The sequence below is a fragment of the Silene latifolia genome, chromosome Y (genome assembly GCF_048544455.1).
Source record: "Silene latifolia isolate original U9 population chromosome Y, ASM4854445v1, whole genome shotgun sequence".
In the NCBI taxonomy this organism is placed as follows: Eukaryota; Viridiplantae; Streptophyta; class Magnoliopsida; order Caryophyllales; family Caryophyllaceae; genus Silene; species Silene latifolia.
This window is the reverse complement of record NC_133538.1, coordinates 6292047-6311376: the sequence shown is the minus strand read 5'-3', so window position 1 is coordinate 6311376 and position 19330 is coordinate 6292047. Positions and strand designations below refer to the sequence as shown.

Below are 19330 nucleotides of genomic sequence, written 5' to 3'. Positions count from 1 at the left end.
CCAAATTACAAAATTACAAATTAGAAATTAGAAAGAGCATAGGCTTATTAGTTAGGCAAATTATATCCTACTCCCAGAAGTAGGGAGTATGATACTCCCATAGGAGTTATAAAAAAAAGAAAATAAAAAAAAATAGTTAACTACTCAGTACATGAATAACTATCCACTACTTATTCTACGTTTCTTTTTTTTTTCCAAATTACTCAACTTATCAATTTTAAAAAATCATATCAAATTCATCAAATTTATAGTTTCATCTAGTCGTACTTAAATTTGCGAAGTTAGTAGTTCGTAATCATTAAATTAAACCACCATATTCACCGAAATCAAAATGAATATAATAGGGTCATTGAGTGAATATGACATTAAATCTCTCATATTCATCAAATTATACTATCGTATTCACTGAGTTCAAAGTGAATATGATAATGTCATACTAGTATAGATCCCGCGCAAATGCGCGGTTTTTTTAGATAGGGATATTAGAGAATGTAACAATTATACTATTGGTATTTAATAGTATAAATCCCGCACATTTGTGGTATATATAGAGGTTTTACTTTTAGTTATTATTTAAATATTTTAAATTGATACATTATTAATTTTTCATATTTTTCATATACCTCATTGTATTTCGATATGAGAAAAAAATGAACTATGAACTAATCAAGAGAATTTAGTAAAGTTATAAAATATGTTTAATGATTTTTTTCTTTAATAAAAAACTAATGATTACAAATAATAAATTTTCTCAAATTATTTTAATAATTTTTTATTTTTTTGTGATTAAGCTAATTATATCAGTTTAATATTTTGTTTTATACAAAATGTGTCAAGTCATTCTCTCATATATAATAATACATAACAAAAATTTAGAAATTTATAATTTATAAAATTATAGTGAATTTATCTTCTTTAATTAAAATATTATAATTTAGATTTTCAAAGAAAATATTATTATTTGATTAAAAGGTTATATTTTGATGAAGTGATAATAATTTAAAGAAAGAAGTATTTTTATTTTCTTATTTAGCATGATACCTTTTGGAGGAAAACTTTGGAGAATTTTATTCTCTTAGTATATAGGAGGATTCATTCCAAATTTTATACCTTCAAATTTTTATATTTCACCTAATTTATTTTAATATGAGAAAAAAAAACGTAGTATGTCATGATTTTTTTTTAACATAAAATTAATGATTTTATTTTATAACTTTGCTTAAATTATCTTAATGAGTTTTTCACGTAGCTAATAATATTATTTTATTGTTTTATATAGTTTAAGTATGTATTAAGTCATTTTCGAAGAAAAATTAACAATTCCATATTTTATAATTTTATACTCCTTTTATTTTATTTTGATTAAAACATTATATAATTATAATTTAGAATTTAATAAAAAAAATCATGCTTTAATAAAAAGATTATAGTTTAATGGAAAAAATTTATTTCTTTCCTTATATAAGTAGGTGGAGTTTGGAGGGAAAACTTTTGAGAATTTTTATTCTCTTAGTAGTAGGGGGATTGTGAATATGAGATACATAATACATATTCATCAAATTACACTATCATATTCACTGAACTCAAAGTAAATATAATAGTGTCACATTTTGAATATGACATTCCATAATACATATTCATCAAATTACACAATCATATTCACTAAATTAAAAGTGAATATGATACTGCTATATGATGAATCACACTCTTAAGATCACAAAACTAACCATGAATAATAAGCGACAAAATATAAAAATTCATTCAATTAATACACTTACGAGTTAGAAGATTATCAATCAAAATACAAATCTAAGAATACAAAACTAATAGGTTTGAATGAAAAATAAAATAAAATTTTATGCATTATTCTTTTTGGAAGTATGAAAGATCTAGGTATGAAAGGGGAGAAGAAGGGATTTTATAGTAAGCGTTGTTAACTGCTTAATTATGTGAGTGAATTTTTATCTTTTAATTTTATTTATTTTATTTTGTTACCTGGGTTTATGATATACCCTGGGTGTATGGTATAAGAATTGTACGAAAATTAGTTAATTTCCCTTCCATATGTTCAAAATTCCCTCTTCCCTCATCTTTCTCTCTCTCTCTCTCTCTCTCTAAGTTTCCCTCTTCTCTATAAACCAGATAAACTCCTCCTTCCTCCTCCTCTTAATCTAATCTCTTCTCTTAATCATCATTATTATGGTTTTTCTTAACACCTTCATCAACTAATCTTACTCTACTTTGTTTTCTTATTTCTTCTTTTTATATTTTGTTATTTCTTCAGAAACAACTGATTATCAGAAACTAGATTGTGACTCTTGTCTTCGCATCAAAATTATACACAACTGTAAGTTTACACCGATCTTTTTTTTATTTGTAATTTGTGTATTTAAAGTATTGATTTGTTAATTATGTTGGTTAGGAATGATTAAGGTTTGCTTTTCAAGTTATGCAATTTTATCATCTGTATGATCTGCTATCTGTGTTCTAATTTAAGCTCTTTTTGCTTTTCTTTCATTTGCTTAGATCTACTTTGGTTTTCAATTTCAGTTTCAGTTTCAGTTTTTTTTTTTCTTCTGGTTTTTTTTTCGTTGTTATTTTGTTGCACTTGCTTCAAATTATTTTGATTATCGTTCTGGTGATTAAAAAGTAAATTAAAGAAACAGTGCAAAATATTAGAGCTTTGATTTGTTGTTTGAGAGAATTGATTACAAATTTGCTTAATTATTTAGTGAGAAAAAGAGGTGTTAACTTAAACAGCCTCATGTCTGTTGTTGGTTTTATTCGAAATACGTTTCGGTTTAGCATATTATAGTAAAATAGAACTAAGAAGTAGAGAAGAAGACTTGTGGAAGTTTCTGTGTCTTTATTCAATCGTATGAGCCCTCAATTTATACAAGGAGAGGTTGCTATAAACTAGGAAATACAACTAATCACAAGCTAATCAAATCCTATAAAACAGGAAGGAGTATATGAACAGAAACAATAAAATTCCTAAACCGAGATATTTACGACTTGGCAGAATATTTACGATATGGCAAAATATCCAAGATATGATCGGGATATTATGCTAACACCCCCCCTCAAGAGTTGGAGCATGGGGGTTAGCAATGCCCAACTTGCCCAACAAGCAGCGGTGAAACTGAGAACGGCCAAGAGCCTTGGTTAGGATATCCGCAAGTTGAGTGGAAGTAGGTACATGAGATGGCGTAATAGTACCCCGTAGAACCTCATCACGAACAAAATAACAGTCAATTTCGATATGTTTCGTTCGTTCATGAAAAACGGGATTATTAGAGATGTGAATAGCCGCCTTGTTATCACAGTGAAGCATTACAGGAGAAGGATGCTCAAACCCCAAACTCCGAAGCAAACCTTTCAACCAAAGAATTTCACAAGTAGCGGAAGCCATGGCACGGTATTCAGATTCGGCAGTAGAGCGAGATACAGTGGCCTGCTTCTTGGTTTTCCAAGAGATGGGAGAACCTCCAAGAGACACAAAATATGCGGACAAAGAGCGGCGAGTAATAGGGCAGCTATCATAATCGGCGTCACAGTAGGCCTCGAGGATCATAGATGCATTAGCACGTAATAAAATACCCTGCCCGGGATTTCCTTTGAGATAACGAATAACTCGTATAACCGCATCCCAATGTGCTTGAGAAGGTGCTTGCATAAACTGTGAAAGAATATGAACCGAATAGGTAATCTCCGGACGAGTAAGCGTGAGATAAATTAACTTGCCGACTAAACGACGATACTTCGTGGGTTCAGAAAATAATGGCTCAATATGTAAAGCTAGCTCATGCTTTTCTTCCATAGGAACAGAGGCCGGTTTTGATCCGAGGAGCCCGGTTTCTGCCAATAAATCAAGAGTATATTTTCGCTGACAGAGAAAAATACCACTGAAATTACGTGCCACCTCAAGCCCCAGAAAATATTTTAGCTTACCCAAGTCCTTCATACGGAAACATTGACTTAGATAATTTTTAAACTCTTGAATGGCAACACTATTATTTCCAGCAATTACTAAGTCATCAACATAAACGAGAATATTAATGACAATATTGTTCTTGCGATAAACAAACAACGAATGATCACACGGACTATGAGAAAAACCGTAGTCACATAAAGCAGTGGCAAGTTTAGCATACCAGCAACGCGGTGATTGACGAAGACCGTACAAAGATTTATGAAGGCGACACACCTTTCCACGCAGCCCATGACCGAACCCAAGTGGAAGTCGCATGTACACCTCCTCCTCCTCTAAATCCCCGTGAAGGAAAGCGTTTTGAACATCCATTTGGTGCAATTCCCAATTATTGATAGCAGCTATAGTAAGGAAAGCGCGGACTGTTACCATTTTCACCGTAGGAGCAAAAGTTTCAGCAAAATCAATGCCTTCTTGCTGATGGTTACCAAAAACAAGTAGTCTTGCTTTATATCGTTCAACCGTCCCATCCGATTTGCGCTTTATTTTGTAAACCCACATACATCCAATGGCAGTTTTATGGGACGGCAATTCCACAACAGACCATGTATTGTTTGCTTCTAAAGCAGCAATTTCTTCTTCCATGGCCTGTTTCCATTTCGGATCCCGGATAGCCTCTTTGAAAGAACTTGGTTCCGTATCATTAGTAATGGCTGCAAGAAAATGTTTATGGGCAGACGAAAAATTGTGACAAGTAATATAATTAGCAATGGGATACGGAGTACCTGTGACGAGCGTTGGCGAGGGTGAAGGGCTTGACGGAGCAGGAGTCGTGTTAATGTGTTCAGCCACCTTATCCCACCGTACAAAATCTTTATAGCGGGAATTATCAAATTTAGGTCTCTTACCTCGACCCATGTCTTCTGTGGTATTTGCATCAAGATTATCCGGGTGTGCCTCAACAAAAATATCAGTGGATTCATTACCACTACCATCACTTCGAGCTGTATTCTGAGCAGGAGGTATGTCATTAGTTGGAATGGAATTATCTGATTGATCAGAAGAAACCTCACCTGACTGCTCTGTTTCAGTAACCGTCAACTGCTGATTTTGAGCAGAATCAGACCCGAGCTGTGGGTCTTGTGGCTGCATACCATCTTCGACAGTAGGAACAACAGACTCAACAAAACCGTCGCTGTCAGACTCAGAGCTAAGGTCGGGAGTGGCAAATGGAAACTGGTCCTCAATAAAGTGAACATCTCGGGACTGAAAATAATCACCCGACTCGAGATCATATAAATGCCAACCTTTCTTCCCAAAAGGATAGCCAATAAAAATACACTTACGACTTCGGGAAGCAAACTTATCGCGCGCATAAATATTTTTCGCATAACATAAACATCCGAAAACCCGAATTAGACTCATATCAGGGAGTTTACCAAACAATAATTCGAATGGGGTTTTATTATGCAAAATCCGAGTAGGAGTACGATTAATTAAATGTGCGGCTGTCAATACACACTCCCCCCAAAACTCAATGGGTAACGAACTCTGAAATCGTAGAGCTCGAGCTACATTGAGGATATGTCTATGTTTTCGTTCTACCCGAGCATTTTGTTGGGGTGTTTTAACCATTGATGTTTGAAAAATGATACCAGTTTCCCGAAAATAAGGAAGAAGCCCCCGAAACTCCGTCCCATTATCACTCCGGACAATTTTCACATTACAATTAAATTGTCGATTAATTAAGGAGAAAAAATTCCGCATAAGGGTAGGGACTTCGTCCTTTGTTTTCATTAAATAAACCCACACACATCTCGAAAAATCGTCAACTATTGAGAGGAAAAAACGAGAGCCACAAGCACGATTAGGTTGATACGGTCCCCAAACGTCGCAATGAATTAAATCAAATAAACATTCAGCTTTATTATCACTCAACGGAAAAGGAGTACGAGTCTGTTTTGCTCTAAAACAAATATCACAAGTCGAAAAATCAGAATGAAAACTGGAAATAGAGGGAATGTGCTTCATAACCTGAGATGAAGGATGCCCCAATCGTTGATGCCACAACTCGTCACTGTCCTGCCCAGTTACAGCATTAACACGACTAGACTCCATCATTGTCAGGTAGAAAAGCCCCTCTGAAAGATTACCCACTCCAATCGTCGTCAAGGCATGGTCCTGTATCAAGCATTGAGAATTAGCGAATTTAATACAGAGTTCCTTCGTGGATAACAATTGTGAGACTGAAAGAAGATTGCACTTGAAAGACGGGACGAATAAGACATTATACAGAAATAATTGATCATTATTCTTGATAGTCCCGGCCTTAGTGGCTGTCAATTTTGTACCATTGGGTAATCCAATATTGATAGGCGCAATAGTGACAAGCGACTCAAATAAGTTTTCATTATAACACACGTGTGTGGAAGCACCCGTGTCAATTATCCACGTGAAAGGAAGCGTACCAGTCAAACGAACCATATTAGCAACAACTGGGGTCTCACCGAGGATAGCATTAGTTTTGGCAGAGGTGGAGGGAGAAGGATCCCTTGTTTTCGCGACATGGCGAGGATGACCAACCGGAAACCCAATCTTCTCCCAGCAGCGACTAACAGTATGTCCGTCTTTATTGCAATTTGTGCACTTAAACCGAGGACGGGATCCCCCCTCGGGTTTAGCCTGTGAATTCTTACCACTTACTGCACACGCCATTTGAGTGGCAGCATCCACACGAGACTGAGCTACAGCACGAACTTCTTCTTCCTGAGCGATGCGTGAGTATATGACATGTATATCAGGCAACGGTGAGGTGCCGAGTATACGAGAGCGAACAGTAGCATACACCGGGTCAAGACCCATTAAAAATCCGCGCACTTGTTCAATATCCCTACGCTTACGAATTACTCCTTGCAAATCACATTTAGAACAACATTCACAAGTAGGTAAGGCATCATAATCATTGATGTCTTCCCAAAACATTTTAATACGGCCAAAATAATCCATGACAGACTCACCGGGTTGCTGCTTACAAGCGGCAAGATCATTTTGAATTTGATAGAGTTTGATGTCGTTTGCCACAGAGAACCGCAAACGAATATCTTCCCAGAGATCAAAGGCAATTTCTCGATAGGAAATTGTCGAGCGCACACGTGGTTCTATATTATTAAAAATCCACGCGATAACCGTATAATTCACAGCCGTCCAATCGTCCCATTCTTTGGGATCAGAAGGCTTGTGCTTGAGAGTTCCATCAATGAACCCAAGTTTGCGCTTAGCCCCCAACGCCACCCTGAATCCTTTTGCCCATTCGGCATAGTTTTTGGAACCTATGAGAAGGACATGAGTGATTCGTGCTCCCGTACCATCCTGATTCGAGATAGCATAAATAGGGTTGATGTTGTGGCTAGTGCCGCTCCCCCCACTCTGAGTTGATTTATCATCACCCATTGTAGAGGATCAACAAAAAGAAAAAGAGAAAAAAAATGAAAGGAAACGATCGCAAGAAAAAAAAACCTGCTTACGATACCATATAGTAAAATAGAACTAAGAAGTAGAGAAGAAGACTTGTGGAAGTTTCTGTGTCTTTATTCAATCGTATGAGCCCTCAATTTATACAAGGAGAGGTTGCTATAAACTAGGAAATACAACTAATCACAAGCTAATCAAATCCTATAAAACAGGAAGGAGTATATGAACAGAAACAATAAAATTCCTAAACCGAGATATTTACGACTTGGCAGAATATTTACGATATGGCAAAATATCCAAGATATGATCGGGATATTATGCTAACACATATGCACATTCATTTTGGTATCAGTTTTGATGCTCAGTTGCTGTTCTTGGTTAAGTGCTGCTAGGGGATTTGTATTATTCATTTCGTTGCAATCGGTAGTTCGCAGTATCTTTTAGGAAAAATGTTATTTTTATGTTATCTTTCCCTTTTCTGTAGGCTGTGGATTGGGAAAAATTAGTTTCCTTATCTGCTAAGTTACATAGATAAGATGTTAATCAACTTGGATATCTGTGTATAAAATGTAATGCGGTTCATCGAAATGTGAATGTTCTCCACTGATGGAACTTGCTTAATTTCCGGGACAAAGACCTAGATAATCACAGATGGTAGGTGGTGGGGTTAGCACTCAGGGCAGCATGCAGAGGTTAACTACTAATGATGCCTTAGCGTATCTGAAGGCAGTGAAGGAAATGTTCTCCGACAAGAAGGAGAAATATGACGAATTTCTTGAAGTTATGAAGGATTTTAAAGCTCAAAGGTTTGATCATTGTTGAACCTCTGTAATGTGTCAAAACACTTGTTATCCTATCATGCAGCATGTGTAACTTATCAATCACGTTTTTTGTTGAATAGAATTGACACGACTGGTGTCATAGCAAGGGTTAAAGAATTGTTCAAAGGGCACCGGAACTTGATACTGGGATTCAATACCTTTTTGCCCAAGGGGTTCGAAATTACCCTTCCACCTGAGGATGAGCAACCTCTAACGAAGAAGCCAGTTGAGTTTGAAGAAGCAATTAATTTTGTTAATAAAATTAAGGTATCCTTTTGATCTTCGAATTCAATACTTTGTATCATGTTATTGTTTTATAGATGTTTAACTTAACTGATCATACACCTCCTGCTGCAGTTGCGATTTCATGGTGATGACCGCGTTTACAAGTCATTTCTTGATATTTTGAATATGTATAGGAAAGAAAACAAGACCATCAGTGAGGTCTACCAGGAGGTATGTTAAATTGGCTTCCTACTACTCATTTAACTTATAGAAAGAAGGGAATGGAAGGGTATTGTGGTCTTGTTGGTTTAGCAGAAACTACAAATATTTTATACTATGTGCAGGTAGCTTTACTCTTTCAGGACCATCAAGATCTCCTTGAAGAGTTCACCCATTTTCTTCCAGATACCTCAGCGACAGCTGCTAGTCAGCATGCTCCATCAGTTAGGAATGCTATGTTCGGGGACAGGAACTCGGCCATGCCTACAACAAGACCAATGCATAATGATCGGGTATTTCATAGTGGATTCTACATTTTACAACTTGTTTGTTTTACAAATTGTTACATAGGGTAGTCTTACCATGAGACTTGCCCATCTATAATAAGCCCAATCTAAAAAAATAGTAATAATTGAGTTTTAAATTTTGTTTTGATAACCTGGTATTTTATGATTGGAACTGAATCATTTAAGTAGGCCGGTCCGTCATGATAAAATTTCATGCTGTCAAAATAAAATATAAGGCTCCCCGACCATGCCTACAACAAAACCAATGCATATTGATCTGGTATTTCATCTACGTTTTACAGCTTGTTTTTTACAAATTGTTATATAGGTTCGTCTTGCCATGAGACTTGCCCAATTATAATAAGCCCAAACTAAAAAAATAGTAATAATTGAGGTTTTAAATTTATTTTGATAACCTGGTATTTTATGATTGGAACGGACACATTTAAGTAGGCTGGTCCGTCCTGATAAAATATCAAGTTGTCGAAATAAAATTTAAGGCTCCATAAATACAAGTATTATCTTTTCTTGGGCCACACTTTACTGGGCTCGTCTTACCGTATGACCGTATATAGGAGAGTTGAGGCTTTTTTTTATCCTCCTGATTATGTTCTTTCAATTTGGCTTTTGCAGAAGGATCAGGAATTCACCATTGATGGATCTGATGCTGAAAACGATAAATTAAAAGTTGAAAGGGAGCAGAGGAGGCGGCTAGATAAAGATAAAGACAGGTTATTGAACAGATTGGTGGAAACTGTATTACAAACAGTGTCATTGAGATTGAGCTGACAACCAATGTTCTAATAGATGTTATCTGCTTACAGGGGTGAAGGCTCTGTTGCTGACCATGCTGCTGAAAAATATGGTCCTTGGGGAGTGTCTGGTACTTCTGATGATAAGAATGGTCTGAAAAGTATGCTCCTAACTTTACTTTGAACGCTTGTGTAGTCATGTGAATGTTTGATCTTGTGGTCCTTCACTTCTAGTGCTGCATAATGTGTGTGCGTGTGTGGCTGACTGTTTGCTCACATAATTCTTCTATTTAACCATGTGAAAATAATTTCTTATAGCTGCTCTGTTTGCATTAGTTTTTTCCTAACGGACCTCCACATGGAAAAAAAGAACCATGGTCCGGGGTTGCTAAGTAGGAATGCCTCTGCGGGGTCAAAGTGGGTAACCCCACTTAGTTTTCCCTGTTGAAGCGGATATGAGTAGTATTTTACTATTTTGGCAAGTAGGACGGGTACGGGGATTAAACATTATACCTCCCATCATTTCATGGTTGGTGGGGCCTGAGTAGACTTTCTGTTGTAGCTGCTTCATATCACTTTACCCATCTATCAAGATAGTTAATATTATCATGGCTGTATTGTAAATTTTACCTTTTGAAAAATCAAAACTACTATGAGTTTGTTATGATTTAGATATTTAGTAAATAAATAGTGGATACAGTTATTAATTAGATAGCGGGGATATGGAACCGATATGGCTCTAGTTCTTGACCCTTGCCCCGCCCCAGTGATATCCCTAATGCTAAGTGCTCTTTTGCTTTACTATGTTTTTGATTTTCATTATGTAAGCTACCTGCATAGCATTACAGAGGAACTCATAATAGGGTTTAGTTAGTTTGAGAAGCGGTATATCACCATTGTTCTATTTTTCTACAGGTTATTACTTATTACTACCAGTATTTTCCATGTTTCATTTAAATTTATTTTCGAGATCCTCAAATAGGGAATCTTATTGCAGCTATGTACAGCCAAGAGTTTGCATTCTGCGAAAAAGTCAAGGGCAGATTGCATAATCCTGATGATTATCAAGAATTTTTGAAATGCCTTCATATGTATAGCAGAGAAATAATCACTAAACAAGAACTACATTCTCTGGTACGAATTTTACAATCTGAACTTAACTGTCATTGTACTCAAGCCATTTTCACTTCTTCATGTCCTGCAAAACCGTATAAAAAAACAGCTTGAAGTTTTTTAAGGCCTCTGTAAATTTTCTTAGATGTTCTTGAGTACTAGGGTATTGCATCGTTAGTAGTACTATTGTTTCTCTACTTTGTCTCAGGTACGTGATATACTTGGAAAATATCCTGAATTAATGGAAGCATTTGATGTGTTTCTGACATATTGTGAAAAAACTGGTAAATTTGGAACCTTTCTCCTACTAGCTAATTTTCTACACTTGTAAGGTTTGCGTCTGACGACAGTTGTGGTGTTTTACAGATGGCTTCCTTGGCAGTGTGATGAGCAAAAGTATGCATTTTGCCTCTTCCGTTTACTATCTACTTATTGTGTTCGATTGGTTATTCAACTGTACTGTCTATTGCTGTTACCTGCTGGTGGTTGCCAACACTACTTGCTGTTCATTGCTTGATTTAATTTTTTAGTATTTTTCTGACCTCTTGTGAATCTGGTAGGCTGAGGTGCAGTTAATATGAAGTAGTCTTTAGTTTTGCCAATATAATCAAAGTATCAATTTTTCACTTCCTTCCAGAATCTTTGTGGCCGGAAATCTCCTGGAGTGATGGTCCTTCAAAATATGTGAAGGCTGAGGATAAAGAGAGAGATAAAGAACATGGAAGAGAAGTCAGAGATAGAAATCATGACTGTAAGGAAAGGGACCGGATAGATAGAAGTGGTTATGTGAGTAAAGAGGTCGCAAATCTCAGAATATCTTCAAACTCGAGCAAAGATAAGTATATAGGAAAACCTATTCAAGAGCTTGACCTTTCCAACTGTGAGCGCTGCACACCTAGTTATCGATTTCTTCCTATGAATGTATGGATCTCTCTTTTATATTTCTCTCATAAGTGCCATGGTTATTTATCCTTTTCAGTAGTTTTATTGTATGCATATGTGCAGTATCCGATTCCTGTGGCGAGTCAAAGGACTGATCTGGGAATAGAAGTACTGAACGACCACTGGGTTTCTGTAACCTCTGGGAGTGAAGACTACTCTTTTAAGCACATGCGAAAAAATCAATACGAGGAGAGCCTATTTCGTTGTGAAGATGACAGGTTGATATGTCGCATTGTTTGTTGCTTTGCATTTCTGCCTTTATGGTTTTTGTGTGGCCACATGCGAAAATATGGCAATGGGAGCGGAGTGGAGAGATAATCCATGTGGACGAGAGCGTTTGAATTCATTGTGTCTGTTATTATTTGAGTTTTTTTCCTTTTCTTTTGTTTTCTTTCCAAGTTTTTTCTCATTTAGTTCTGCATCTAAACGTCATTGTCTCTCATTTAGTATTTTTCTGTCTTTTTTTCTTTGCACTTTTTTTGTTTTGTTTTTCTGGTCAAGTCTTTCTTTAATCCTCTCTCAAAATGTTCTCCACATGTTTACGCCTCTCTGTTTTACTCCATTCACACTCTACTTACATAACTTATTGGTTTATCCCTCTTTGTTTTGACCTCGTATTGACAGTGAAAACGGGATCTATGTTAGCCGACTTTAGGATTAAGGCTTTGTTTTTTATTTTTTGCAGTGTCAAGTAACTGAATAATATACGGTGTAACAGACCATTGTTGTACTCTCTGTATCATCTTGCTTGAAATAGCTATGGTTTATCATCGATTAGTATACGTCCCTGTGTTGAAGTTCGCCTCTATTACAACTAAAACCCTGAAGCCCACTTACACAAAAAAGGGCCAACTAATGATCTTCCTTGTGGAACTCGTAAATCTTTTCTTGGAGCATTATAATTAACAGCAGCTCTTATGCAAAATTAAACAAACATTATGTATTAGTGCTCAATCGACATGCTATTACTTATCCATTGATTTCACTCAGGTTCGAACTAGACATGTTGCTGGAGTCCGTCAATGTTACAATTAAACGCGTGGAAGAGCTCTTGGGAAAAATCAACGATAACAAAATTAAAGCTGAAAATCCAATCCGAATAGACGAGCATTTTACTGGTAAATTTTGATTGGAATTTCCATAAAGTTGTCTGAATGATAATATTTTGATTGTGACATAATGTTGACATACTTCTTTTCTGCCAACAGCTATAAATATGAGGTGCATTGAGCGGTTGTATGGTGACCATGGTCTTGATGTCATGGATGTATTAAAGAAGAATGCAACTCTTGCTTTGCCTGTTATACTAACTCGTTTGAAACAGAAACAAGAGGAGTGGGCCAGATGCCGTGCTGATTTCAATAAAGTGTGGGCTGAAATATATGCAAAAAATTATCACAAATCACTTGATCACCGTAGCTTCTACTTTAAACAGCAGGATACTAAGAGCTTAAGCACAAAAGGTAATCATTGTCATTGCATAACTTGGAAAACTATGATCCTGTACCTTTGGCACAAGGGTCTATTGCTTATCAGTCCTGTGATACTGATGTTTTGGTCATATGCATAGTATGTCATTTAGAATCAGAGATCTGACAACTTATTTCTCACAGTGAGCTGTGTTCTATTTGATATTAACATATCACAACTTGAGCATCTTGCTACTGTGATGAACATCATGTGGCTAACCAATGTCTTGTTTAGTAGTATCTACTAATTCTACCCGAAGCTCATGTACGCAATCTACCAAATTCCCCAATGCCCCTGAAACCCTACTTTTTTTAGAGACTTATTTTTGTGGTTGCTCTTATTGCAGCTTTATTGGCCGAGCTTAAAGAACTCAGTGAGCAGAAGTGCAAAGAAGATGATGCACTCCTTGCTGTTGCTGCAGGAAATAGACAGCCAATTAATGCCCATATGGAATTTGAGTATCTTGATACAGAGATTCATGAAGATTTATATCAGCTGATGAAATATTCCTGTGGAGAGGTCTGCACAGCAGATCAACTGGATAAAGTGATGAAAATATGGACTACATTCCTAGAACACATGCTTGGTGTGCCAACTCGGGATCAGGGAATAGAGGACTCCGAGGATGTTTTGAGGGTGAAGAATGAGATGGATAAAATTGATGGTCTTGCTACTGGTGATAGCAATGGAAGTCCTAGTAGCCGTGCTACTACTCACAAGCACTCCCATGCTTCAAGAAACGGAGATGAATCTAGCCCCCCCGAACAATCAAGTTACGTTAATCTTGCTAAAGATGGATGTCCTGATGCCAGTAATAGTGCCCTGCTTCAAATTAGGTCTCAAAATAATGGCACCATGGTTGGTCAAATATCTGGTCTTATCAAACCAAGCCCTTCTAACGAACAGTTGATCAGTTCTAACGTGTCTCCTACCTCTGGAGCTGAGCAACTTCATGGAAGAAACAATGACAACACATCAGGTCTGGTTTTTAATTCCCCTCAATAAACGACAATATGACTTCAGCTAATTGACAACCAGATTGAGAAAATATTCTACCCACTCTGCTTTCGTGCTTTGGCACAATGAAATGCATATCTAAGAATCCGTTTTAGTGCTCACGCTATGTTACTTCAATTTTTCACTTAGCCTGTGTGTCGTGTGTCCGGACACTTTGACACTTTATTTTAGGCCAAAACCATGAAAATTTCCAAGATCTCGTAGTGTCTGACTCTCGACGCCGTGTTGCGTCCTACACTTGCAGTCAAGGTGGGTTACCATTGGGCCCAAGGATACTGTGCTGTAAAATCTAAACAAGAACAAGTTAAATAGTCTAGGAAAGTTTTAAAAGTAAAAGGAACATGGATAATTTTATTTAACTTTTATGATCTTAGTTTCGCTTTGTCTTAATCTACTATTGTTCTGGCTGAGAATTTTCTTACTTTTTGTCCAGGTCTTGGTTCAATGCCATTTAGATCTGGGAATCCAGCTGATAGTAGCGGCCGTGAAAGATCAAATGGTAGAAATGCGCCTTCATTGGAGGTATGTTGTTAACAAATACTTCTAGTATGTTTAAACAAAGATGATAGGGGTCCACTTGTGATATTAGATGCCTTTCCTAGAGCGGCTTTGTGTAAACAGTAGAGGATGTTGTTGAAAGTTATGCTGTTTCTATCAACCTTGCCTCCATATATTATTTGTCAAAGGCACACGGCTACTATTTTGCTTTGGTGATTCAACAATGTGACTAGTGAGCTCTTGTCTTCGTTCAGTTGAACATTTAGTCTTGTTTTCTTATCCTGTAGCCTGCTGATTCTACAAGAGCAGTTGCAATGTCAAATGGGGGTGTCACAGAAGCCAGTAAAAACATAAGATATTGTCAAGACTCTAATGGACATGCCAGAGCTGAAAGAGAAGAGGGCGAGCTATCTCCAAATGGAGATTTCGAAGAAGATAACTTTGCCGAGCTTGCCAATAAAACGAACGACAGTTCGACAAATGGCCCAAATCTGAGAAGACAGAGAGGCACCTTACATCATGCAGATGATGAAGGTGAGGAGAGCGCTCATAGGTCATCGGAAGAGAGTGAGAATGCTTCAGAAAATGGGGATGTTTCTGGTAGTGAGTCTGGTGATGGGGATGATGGCTCCCCTGAACATGATGACAATAAGGCTGAAAGCGAGGGAGAGGCTGAAGGAATGACCAATGTGGAAGAAGAGGGAGATGGATCATTGCTTCCACTTTCAGAACGTTTTTTGCAAACTTCAAAGCCCCTTGCAAAACACGCACCTGCACCGTTGAATGAAAGAGCAAAAGGTTCCCGTATCTTCTATGGAAATGACTCCTTCTATGTTCTGTTTAGACAACATCAAGTAAGAATTGGTTTTTCATTGGTCATTTGGTCCGTCTCACAATAAGGTTCACACTTCATTCATCTTTAGGTATTGTCTGGGCAGTGTTGTTCTTAGAAGACATAAATTTAGCAAGAAATCCTCACTTGTGCCCACCTGAGTTCTCTTCATCGTTACTTTACAATAAATTTTGCAATAAATGTCACTCATTTCGTTCCCACTTCAACAGTCCTTGTTACTATCCTGGGCCCACCTGCATACCCCTCGTCAATATTCCTTTTAACTTTTGTTCCAAGATGAGTGTGAATCTTATTGCGAGACAGAAGAAGTACCTAGCTATTCTTATACAGCCATTTTCATCCCACATTACCTTTTTTGGCTAGACTTTGTATGAAAGAATACAGTCGGCAAAGATTAATTCATCAACAGCGGACAAGAAATGGAAATCCTCAAGTGATACTGCTCCATCTGACCTGTATTCAAGGTCTGTCCAATATTGGAACTTTTTATTTAGCCGATGATCGTAGTTCTATCTGGTCGTAGTGATGAATAACTATATTAGCTGATCTTCAATGATCGTAATTTTATTTAAAACTTAAGTAAAATTCCTTTTGATTCTTTACAGGTTCATGAATGCTCTATATAGTTTGGTTGATGGCTCGTCTGACAACACTAAATTTGAGGATGAATGCTGGGCTATTGTTGGTACTCAATCATATCTTCTTTTTACATTGGATAAGCTTATATATAAGCTTGTGAAGCAGGTCCGTGTTGGTTCTCTCACTTTTTAATCTGTTACATTCTTCATTTAATACAACTAATTTCTGATGTTTTAATCTGCCTCAGCTTCAAATATTAGCCTCAGATGATGTCGACAACAAACTTCTTCAGCTATACGCATACGAGAGATTAAGGAAACCTGAAAGATTCTTAGATATTGTCTATCATGAAAATGCTCGTGTTATCGTCCATGATGAGAACATCTATCGTGTTGAATGTGTATGTCAGCATCTATGCTTTCTTTGTTAATTTTGGTTGTTTCCATTTCACATGGAGCTAAAGACTCAATAGTCTTTCATGATGGAATAAAGCAAAAAGCTAACTAAACTTGCCACACTTCTTTTTATTAGCAATCATTTTATTCTATTCTCGACACAATTTTCAATATGGTTCATGTGGGCCTATCTGTGTCAACAACCGTGGGGTAAGAACTCCAATACCCTGCCATCTGTCGGAGCCGTTTGAGTCGTTGGGGTATTGATGTTTTTGTGTTTTATGATTAGATATGTTGCAGTCTGCAATCTCCCCATATGTTCACTTATTTTGGTTTTATCTGCAGTCATCTTCACCTACTCGCTTGTCCATCCAATTAATGGAAAAATGTCAAGATAAGCCAGAATCGACAGCTGTTGCGATGGACCCAAACTTTTCAGCTTACCTACATGAAGACTTCCTCTCAGCTGTCCCAGACAAGAAAGAGAAGCCTGGCATTTTTTTGAGGAGGTATCTAATGTTTCCACTACACAACTATGTAATATTTGGTCTGTAATGTTAACCATCTCCTTCGCAGTCTTAAGGATTCACTGTTTTTTGATTACGTATTGTGATGGAATGTAGTGGAGTGGCTCATAAATTGGTGCGCTTATGTTTATTGTGAATTGTACGTTATCCATCAATTCTCGAGAAATTTTCATTATGGGTCATCAATAACAACCACCTCTCTAGGGTTCTATACATCCAATCCCGAGCCGAGGCTGGGGCTATGTTATTGTTGCTGCTGCACTTGCTTTGAGCCAGTGGGATTTAACTGAAGTGGGATATAACTGTAGCAGGAATAAACGGAAGTATGGAAGTGGAGAGGAAATCTCAGGCGCCTCAGAGGCAATGCAGGGGCTCCAAATTGTGAATGGTCTAGAGTGCAAGATAGCGTGCACTTCGTCCAAGGTACTTTGATCATTGGAAGAGATAGACATTTTGAGAAGGTTGTCCTTTTTTGATTGCACATGGTAATTTGTCATGTGGTAGGTGTCTTATGTATTAGATACCGAAGATTTCTTGTGCCGGAGGAGAAGAAAATCGAGAAGATTGCATGTGACTGATGCATGTCATGACCCGGTCAAGTCATTGAATGACTCTTCTCAAAGATTAGAACGATAACAGAGGTTGCTTGCAGGGTCGTAGATCCATAGTATTACTCCCATAACTTTATTTTAATATGGCTTCTAGAAGCAAACAAATCGGAGGATTGGAGGCTGCTTTTTCAGCTCAAATGATTATTCCCGTTTTTGGCATGCTGAATGACGTATCACGCAGTGGTCTTGCCATCGACTCCATGGCGATGCCAAGTTCAGTGTTGCATGAAAGGGAATAATCAAGTCTTTGTGAACAGTATAGGAACACCAAGTTGGGAAAAGAAGAGGTTCTTGGGCTGCTGTTCAAATATCCGGTATCGCTTAATTCCTTGCCTTCCGACCAAATAAGGTGAGCTTTCTAACAGTTGAAGCAATATTTGTAAATAGTTGTAATATCAGTTCATTTCATTTACACTTGCCAATTTTGATCCACTCAATAGTGTTCCAATCCCTTTATTGGTTAACGCTAATTTTGAATGGATTTTAGAATTTAGTGGGAAAATTCTCAAGCTTTTACTCTGGAGGTCTGTCCTTTTTATTATAATCGGATATTTGGTTGTTTTGAAATGGCAACAGACTTGAGTAACAGACTTGTTAAAATTGCTCCATCCGTGGCTTTGAGAGCGTATCAATGTATATGTGAGAGGTAATAGAAATTTACTCCCGGTCCAGTCTCTGGTCAACCATATTTTCCCATTCCAGTTCTGGTCTGGTCTGGACCGGACCGGTTCACAGCCCTACGGGCCAGCCTCGACCACCCTCTTCCCCTCCCTCCACACCAGCCCACCGTAGTCAGGCGCTACCAACTGGCGACGACCACCGCTCCTTAGGGCCAGATGACCACCACGTGTCTACGTCCAATTACTTTCCTACTCAGTTTTGGTAAATAGCTTGTATTTAAGCATCATGTGTATTATTTGTTTCAGTATTTTCAAGAGGACATCGCTTGTAAATTTGAATGGATTTTAGAATTTAGTGGGAAAATTCTCTAGCTTTTACTCTGGAAGTCTGTCGTTTTATTATAATAATCGGATATTTGGTTGTCGTTTTGAAATGGCAACAGATTTGAGTAGGAAACTTATTAAAATTGCTCCATCTGTGGCTTTGAGGGCCTATCAATCAATGTATGTGAGACTGTGAGAGTGCTAATAAAATTTTATATCCCGGTCCAGTCTCCGGTCCTCCATTTTTTCCCATTCTGGTTTTGGTCTGGTCTGGACCGATGCACAGCCCTATGGGCCAGCGCCGACCACCCTCATCTCCTCCCCCCACACCAGCCCACCGTGGTCATGCGATACAAGTGAATCTTTCCCAAAAGCGAATACTTCACACACACACACACTGGAAAGAGAAAGTTAACTCATTTTTTCACTCCATTTTCGTTACTATGTTTTACATCAACGAGATTAATTACTCAAACTTAATCGTCCCTTTGACAAACATCCGCTATTCATGTTCTAATTTGAAAGTTGTATTTCGGGTTAGACGTTTTACCTAATGCGTAGAAGTGTCGGTGTTGGATAATCAACTTTGACACGTTGAAATTTTCTTTTTAATAACCATATCATTTTCCTGTTTAAGACTTAATTGAATGAAATGTCCCACTAAAACTAAAAAAA

The 19330-nt window shown here is 37.4% G+C and overlaps 1 protein-coding gene across 4 annotated transcripts; it reads left to right on the top strand.

Annotated features, from left to right (window-relative positions):
- Nucleotides 1-2037: 2037 nt before the first annotated feature.
- On the top strand, nt 2038-18704 carry LOC141633115 (paired amphipathic helix protein Sin3-like 3). 4 transcript variants are annotated; one of them, XM_074445593.1, is made up of 23 exons: nt 2038-2347; nt 8038-8208; nt 8304-8490; nt 8581-8679; nt 8793-8960; nt 9588-9685; nt 9779-9867; nt 10704-10840; nt 11028-11103; nt 11186-11215; nt 11457-11740; nt 11825-11979; nt 12752-12879; nt 12970-13224; nt 13578-14210; nt 14682-14770; nt 15034-15600; nt 15963-16063; nt 16205-16343; nt 16426-16578; nt 16919-17082; nt 17409-17523; nt 17605-18311. In XM_074445593.1, the coding sequence occupies exons 2-23, from the start codon at nt 8054-8056 to the stop codon at nt 17734-17736; spliced, it is 3954 nt and encodes a 1317-aa protein (XP_074301694.1). In that variant the 5' UTR covers nt 2038-2347; nt 8038-8053; the 3' UTR covers nt 17737-18311. The 4 variants fall into 4 exon arrangements, with proteins under 4 accessions (XP_074301694.1, XP_074301695.1, XP_074301696.1 ...); XM_074445594.1 differs by having other exon boundaries at nt 2056-2347; nt 17412-17523; nt 17605-18704; XM_074445595.1 differs by having other exon boundaries at nt 2061-2347; nt 17621-18704.
- The last annotated feature ends 626 nt before the right edge of the window (nt 18705-19330 follow it).